This window comes from Oncorhynchus nerka, linkage group LG20 (genome assembly GCF_034236695.1).
Source record: "Oncorhynchus nerka isolate Pitt River linkage group LG20, Oner_Uvic_2.0, whole genome shotgun sequence".
NCBI classification, from domain to species: domain Eukaryota; kingdom Metazoa; phylum Chordata; class Actinopteri; order Salmoniformes; family Salmonidae; genus Oncorhynchus; species Oncorhynchus nerka.
The window spans coordinates 2,402,329-2,410,075 of record NC_088415.1 but is presented as its reverse complement, the minus strand read 5'-3'; the positions used below and the strand labels follow the sequence as shown (position 1 = coordinate 2,410,075).

General features: G+C 44.7%; 1 protein-coding gene across 1 annotated transcript in view; it reads left to right on the top strand.

Moving 5' to 3' along the window:
• The first annotated feature begins 1,982 nt into the window (after positions 1-1,982).
• The window catches only part of LOC115122253 (CXXC-type zinc finger protein 1-like), a 54,995-nt gene continuing 49,230 nt past the window's right edge, over positions 1,983-7,747 (top strand). Inside the window, exons 1-5 of the mRNA XM_065005121.1 lie at positions 1,983-2,153; positions 2,858-2,988; positions 3,174-3,274; positions 3,469-3,561; positions 3,702-3,964. Of these exons, the coding sequence (XP_064861193.1) occupies positions 2,151-2,153; positions 2,858-2,988; positions 3,174-3,274; positions 3,469-3,561; positions 3,702-3,964 (591 nt within the window). The 5' untranslated portion in view covers positions 1,983-2,150. The remainder of the gene's footprint in view (positions 2,154-2,857; positions 2,989-3,173; positions 3,275-3,468; positions 3,562-3,701; positions 3,965-7,747) is intronic.

The following is a 7,747-nucleotide window of genomic DNA, read 5'->3' as shown; positions in this document are numbered from 1 at the left end:
TTGTCCTAGGCTATATGGACATGAACAAAAGGATAAATATTAACTTTCAGACTGATTTTCCCGGTTATTATTATTAATATACGAATGGACATTAATAAGCATTATTCACATATAATGTATAATCAGCCCAGCATAATAGAATAGAATTTCTGTCAAATTCAAAAATTATAGGAAAAAAAAGTAATGTATTATCAGTTCTACGTAATTGTAAAGTCTAACAAATTCAACAATGATTGAAAATAAAACATTGTAATCAAACTAAAATAATGAGTTCATTAACTGAATGCATCTCTAAAGCTTATAGGCATTAACAGAATATTCATACACATATGATTAGGCCTCTCATAGACTAGGCTTTTTTTTTTTAGGGTCAATCAAGTTAGGTCTGCCAACAAAATAATTATATAAATCCAACCATAGAGTATAACCTGTCACCATCATCATCATCATCAAAAATATATATATGTTTATAACATACACAATTAGAAGTATCAATCTATATAGAGTAAGCTGGACTAAATTCGAGCCCACCGCATCCTCCTTCGATTGGTTTCGTCCCGCTGCCACGAAAAGCCTCCCCGACCTGCTGATCTGTTCGAAGTGTGTGTGTTCCTCTGGCGATGTACTTTGTTGGACATGTTGACTGCGTCATCTCTTCAGACGCCTTCCTTCCTGGTTACCGGTTGGCCTACTACTACTGGTAGTACCGGTAAAATGTCAATTATGAATCGCAAATCCCCATACAGCTGACACACTTCGATTTCATCAATCATTTTCACTTCACTTTAGTTGTCTAAAATATTATCAGTTTGCACTGCGTCTTTGCTGATGAATACTCTGATCTCTGGCCAGTCAATTGGTTAAATGACATTGTTGTTTCGTATATTAATCGCTTCTAATAGATCTGAAAATGATGCAATAACCATGACTTTAACTGACGGTTTGTTTATTAATGAGGGACGTCCCACGGATAACCTGGACACATAATAGTATGAATATTAAACATCTGCCCCGTCACCTGTAGGTGAGCGCGCGTGTGTTTCACTGTCCAATCCGAGACTCGGACATGATCTGAGAGCGCGTGTGTTTCACTGTCCAATCCGAGACTCGGACATGATCTGAGAGCGCGTGTGTTTCACTGTCCAATCCGAGACTCGGACATGATCTGAGAGCGCGTGTGTTTCACTGTCCAATCCGAGACTCGGACATGATCTGAGAGCGCGTGTGTTTCACTGTCCAATCCGAGGCTCGGACATGATCTGAGAGCGCGTGTGTTTCACTGTCCAATCCGAGGCTCGGACATGATCTGAGCGAGTGATCTGAGTCGGTCTGGTCTCTTGGGTATCAACTTGGGAAAGCCTCAAGGGAGAGCGGACAGTGCGTTTATCAACAAAGAGCCGCATATATTGGCCCCAAAATAACACATCTGATTTATTGTTGTTTCTTTTCGGGGTGTGGAGAAAAGTGAGGCGTGGTATCCGTTAATTAAACAGTAATTCAACTTTGTCCGGACTTACTGAGAATGTTATTGTAGTTTAATTCGTTTGTTGGTTTATTCAGTTGCCTGAGTTGCTTTTCAACATCAATTGCTGCCATTTTTTAAGCCTTTTGTAAAAAGCTAAAATAGCTGGTAGAGGCAGAAGGGAACAATAATAAAATGTTCTGTTGCGACCTCCAGTTGGCTCCTCTTTCCAATACTAAGAGGTTTCAAAAATGTGTTGTGATATAACGATTACCTCATTGAAAATGTATGTGAAGTTGATATTTGGCTGTATCCCCGATCCCCAATGAATAAAAATATGTATTTTTAACGTCCTGAAAGAATACGTAAAATACGTATTTTTGAGCACCTAAACGCAATACTTTTCAGATCAGAGTTGTAGAAATTGGACTTGCATTATCTCCTAACAAACAGCAGGTGGTGCGCTACCTCAAAAGGCTACTTGTGGCTCGCTTTGATATAATAACCGAAGAAGGAGGAACCGGAAGCAACCATTTTCTGCAGATGTTTTGAACCAAAATCGTGCTAAATCAAAATATCTAAATGTGAAATCAAATGTTTTATTTTCTCATGCAGTGGTTGGACATTATTTCTCTACTCTACCCGGTTTTTTCTGTAAGTGTCTCGCCCAACGCGATCTCCAGTCATCATGGTAAGTGAAAGAGCATCTCATCATTTTCAGCATCTAGTCATAGGGCATTGTCCATCTTCACAAAGCGGGTTGATACGGTGATGTGTGTGTGTATGTGTGATTCTGCATCGCAAACCAGGTTTATATTCGTTTTTTCTAGTCAATGGTCGTTTCATGTTAAAAATTCTGATATACATTCATTCATTAATTCATTCGTTCAAAGTCAAATCAAAAACAAATCAAAGTTTACACAAGCAGCCTAGGTAAATATTTGCCAACATTTGTCGAAATATTGGCAAAGAGCTGATTTGGATTGGTCAAAATATTATTTTAATGGAAGATCCAAATTGGGCTGCCAGTGTTACCACCGAGCAACAAGATGAATACAGATTTTAATAAGATACTTTTTAATATGGATACCTAAAGCCAAATTTTCAAATTTCCTTAGTCAATCTATTATCGTTTTTTCTTTACTAAATATTGATTCTTCCTCTAATCTTTGTTGACATAAGACTTGAGCTAATTTAGGCTATCATCACCATGGGCAAATACACACACACACACACACACACACATGTACACACACACGTACACATGTACACACACACACATGTACACACACACACACACACGTACACACACACACACACACACACACACACACACACACACACACACACACACACGGATGTATCAAATGTTGCTTCTGCTCCTCTACCCCTCAGGACAGTCACAGTGAGGTATCAGACCTCGACCCAGCCCCTGGCCCTGACAGACCTATAGGACCTACGATGGAGGGGGGAAACGCACCTGTCTACTGTATCTGTCGCAGACCTGACATCAACTGCTTCATGATGTAACTAACTAACTTTCTGTCTGTCTGTCTGTCTGTCTGTCTGTCTGTCTGTCTGTCTGTCTGTCTGTCTGTCTGCCTGTCTGTCTGTCTGTCTGTCTGTCTGTCTGTCTAACGAACAAAGATGACAAACGACAGATGGACGATGGAACAGGCCTCTCATATATGTGTTTCCTCTGTCTCTGCAGTGGTTGTGACTGCTGTAACGAGTGGTTTCATGGTGACTGCATCGGCATATCAGAGAAGGCAGCTAAAGTCATCCGGGTGTGGTACTGTGAGAAATGTCGTGGTAAGTCTGTCCTCTGTTTTAGTAATGATGATAATCAAACAATGCAGACCTGTCGAGAAAAAGAGACAAACACGAAAACCATGGCACTCCTTTTGTGATCTAAAATGAAACGGCCAATGAAGCAGTCTTGAAGGGATATGTACATCCAATCATTTAAATGAATTAAACCCACTGATTCTTGTGTTGTTATCTAGCCAAAGACGGGACCCTGGAGATAAAGTATCGTCCCAAGAAGACCAAGGAGAAGACGGAGAAGGAGACGGGAGACCAGGGGAAGAAGGAGACGGGAGACCAGGGGAAGAAGGAGACGGGAGACCAGGGGAAGAAGGAGACGGGAGACCAGGGGAAGAAGGAGACGGGAGACCAGGGGAAGAAGGAGACGGGAGACCAGGGGAAGAAGGAGACGGGAGACCAGGAGACCAGGGGAAGAAGGAGACGGGAGACCAGGAGAAGACGGAGACGGGAGACCAGGGGAAGACGGAGACGGGAGACCAGGGGAAGAAGGAGCCGGGAGACCAGGAGAAGACGGAGACGGGAGACCAGGAGAAGAAGGAGAAGGAGACGGGAGACCAGGAGAAGAAGGAGAAGGAGACGGGAGACCAGGGGAAGAAGGAGACGGGAGACCAGGAGAAGACAGAGAAGCAGCATCACACTCCAGACCTGAATATAGAACACCGCCGAGGTTCACGGGTAACAACCAACAATTCACTGAATATAATACAGTGCCTTCAGAAAGTGTTCACACCTCTTGACATGTTCCACATGTTGTTGTGTTACAGCCTGAAATGAAAATGGATTAAATGTAGATTTGTTTTGGTCATTTGGCCTATACACAATACCCCATAATGACATCACAATAAACAAAATGACATCACAATACCCCATAATGACATCACAATAGCCCATAATTACATCACAATACCCAATAATGACATCACAATACCCCATAATGACATCACAATACCCCATAATGACATCACAATACCCCATAATGACATCACAATACCCCATAATGACAAAGTGGAATATTTTTTAAAACTTTTTTTTGTGCAGTTTAATTACAAATGAATTACTGAAATGCTTTGAGTCAAATAAGTATTTCACCCTTTTTCTATGGCAACATAAGTTCAGGAGTAAAAATGTGCTTAAACAAGTCACATAATAAGTTTCATGACTAACTCTGTGGACCTCCTCTGTGGACTCACTCTGTGGACTCACTCTGTGGACTCCCTCTGTGGACTCCCTCTGTGGACTCACTCTGTATACTGACTCTGTGGACTCACTCTGTATACTGACTCTGTGGACTCACTCTGTGGACTCACTCTGTATACTGACTCTGTGGACTCACTCGTATACAAATCTGATTCCTGGCCATGCGCCTTGTGTCTGAGTGGTCAAATCTGATATTTTTAGACTGTTATTTGACATATCTTTTTGCTGGTTTGCTGCTCTGTTGACAGTTTGACAACAACATTTGGTAGTTTGTTCATTATTTACAAACAAATGAGTGAATGTGTTAAAATCTAAAATTCATCATCTCCCGTCTGGACTACTGCAACTCTCTGTTGGCTCCCCTCTTGTGCCTTCAGACCACTGCAACTCTCTGTTGGCTCCCTGCTTGTGCCTTCAGACCACTGCAACTCTCTGTTGGCTGGGCTCCCTGCTTGTGCCTTTAGACCACTACAACTCTCTGTTGGCTCCCCTCTTGTGCCTTTAGACCACTACAACTCTCTGTTGGCTCCCCTCTTGTGCCTTTAGACCACTACAACTCTCTGTTGGCTGGGCTCCCTGCTTGTGTCTTCAGACCACTGCAACTCTCTGTTGGCTGGGCTCCCTGCTTGTGCCTTCAGACCACTGCAACTCTCTGTTGGCTGGGCTCCCTGCTTGTGCCTTCAGACCACTACAACTCTCTGTTGGCTGGGCTCCCTGCTTGTGCCTTCAGACCACTGCAACTCTCTGTTGGCTCCCCTCCCCACTGCAACTCTTGTGCCTTCAGACCACTGCAACTCTCTGTTGGCTGGGCTCCCTGCTTGTGTCTTCAGACCACTGCAACTCTCTGTTGGCTGGGCTCCCTGCTTGTGCCTTCAGACCACTGCAACTCTCTGTTGGCTCCCTGCTTGTGCCTTCAGACCACTGCAACTCTCTGTTGGCTGGGCTCCCTGCTTGTGCCTTCAGACCACTGCAACTCTCTGTTGGCTCCCTGCTTGTGCCTTCAGACCACTGCAACTCTCTGTTGGCTGGGCTCCCTGCTTGTGTCTTCAGACCACTGCAACTCTCTGTTGGCTGGGCTCCCTGCTTGTGCCTTCAGACCACTGCAACTCTCTGTTGGCTCCCCGCTTGTGCCTTCAGACCACTGCAACTCTCTGTTGGCTCCCCGCTTGTGTCTTCAGACCACTGCAACTCTCTGTTGGCTGGGCTCCCTGCTTGTGTCTTCAGACCACTGCAACTCTCTGTTGGCTCCCTGCTTGTGTCTTCAGACCACTGCAACTCTCTGTTGGCTTCCCTCTTGTGCCTTCAGACCACTGCAACTCTCTGTTGGCTCCCTGCTTGTGCCTTCAGACCACTGCAACTCTCTGTTGGCTCCCCTCTTGTGCCTTCAGACCACTGCAACTCTCTGTTGGCTCCCCCTGCTTGTGCCTTCAGACTACTGCAACTCTCTGTTGGCTGGGCTCCCTGCTTGTGTCTTCAGACCACTACAACTCTCTGTTGGCTCCCTGCTTGTGTCTTCAGACCACTGCAACTCTCTGTTGGCTGGGCTGCCTGCTTGTGGGCCTTCAGACCACTGCAACTCTCTGTTGGCTCCCCTGCTTGTGCCTTCAGACCACTGCAACTCTCTGTTGGCTCCCTGCTTGTGCCTTCAGACCACTACAACTCTCTGTTGGCTCCCTGCTTGTGCCTTCAGACCACTGCAACTCTCTGTTGGCTCCCTGCTTGTGCCTTCAGACCACTGCAACTCTCTGTTGGCTCCCTGCTTGTGCCTTCAGACCACTGCAACTCTCTGTTGGCTGGGCTCCCTGCTTGTGCCTTCAGACTACTGCAACTCTCTGTTGGCTGGGCTCCCTGTTGTGTCTTCAGACCACTGCAACTCTGTTGGCTGTTGGCTGGGCTCAACTCTCTGTCTGGACTACTGCAACTCTCTGTTGGCTGGGCTCCCTGCTCTGGACTACTGCAACTCTCTGTTGGCTCCCTGCTTGTGCCTTCAGACCACTGCAACTCTCTGTTGGCTGGGCTCCCAGTCCTGGACTACTGCAACTCTCTGTTGGCTCCCTGCTTGTGCCTTCAGACCACTGCAACTTCTGTTGGCTCTCCCTGCTTGTGTCTTCAATGCCTCTCTGCTGGGCTCCCAGTTGTTTACCTTTCCCAAGTTTTCTCATGTTACCCCATTCTGTCTGCACCTCCACTGGTTTCCAGTCGACTCCACTACAAGACTCTCTGTTGCTGAGGAACTCCCTGCTTGTACCTTCAGACCATGCTCAAACCTGTTGGCACCCCAACCTGAGAACTCAGTTCTACCACGTCTGGTCTCTTGGTTTTCACACCTTTACTTCTGGGATCTCTGGTTGTCTCCCTAGCTATCTGAATATACTGTTATATGTTTGTCTCACCTAGCTATCTGAATATACTAACTACTGTGATATGGCTTGTCCACCTAGCTATCTGAATATACTAACTACTGTGATATGTGGTTGTCTCACCTGCTATCTGAATATACTAACCCTGTGATATGTGGTTGTCTCACCTAGCTATCTGAATATACTAACTACTGGGATATGTGGTTGTCCACCTAGCTATCTGAATATACTAACTACTGTGATATGTGGTTGTCCCATCTAGCTATCTGAATATACTAACTACTGTAATATGTGGTTGTCTCACCTAGCTATCTGAATATACTAACTACTGTGATATGTGGTTGTCCCACCTAGCTATCTGAATATACTAACTACTGTGATATGTGGTTGTCTCACCTAGCTATCTGAATATACTAACTACTGGGATATGTGGTTGTCCACCTAGCTATCTGAATATACTAACTACTGTGATATGTGGTTGTCTCACCTAGCTATCTGAATATACTAACTACTGTGATATGTGGTTGTCTCACCTAGCTATCTGAATATACTAACTACTGGGATATGTGGTTGTCCACCTAGCTATCTGAATATACTAACTACTGTGATATGTGGTTGTCTCACCTAGCTATCTGAATATACTAACTACTGTGATATGTGGTTGTCCACCTAGCTATCTGTATATGAATATACTAACTGTAAGTCGCTCTGGATAATAGCGTCTGCTAAATGACTAAAATGTCAATTGTACACATTCAAAGTGTGATTCCAATGTGATTCCAATGTGATTCCAATGTGATTCCAATGTGATTCCAATGTGATTCCAGTGTGATTCCAATGTGATTCCAATGTGATTCCAGTGTGATTCCAACCACTGATTCAACTCTGAGATTCCAATGTG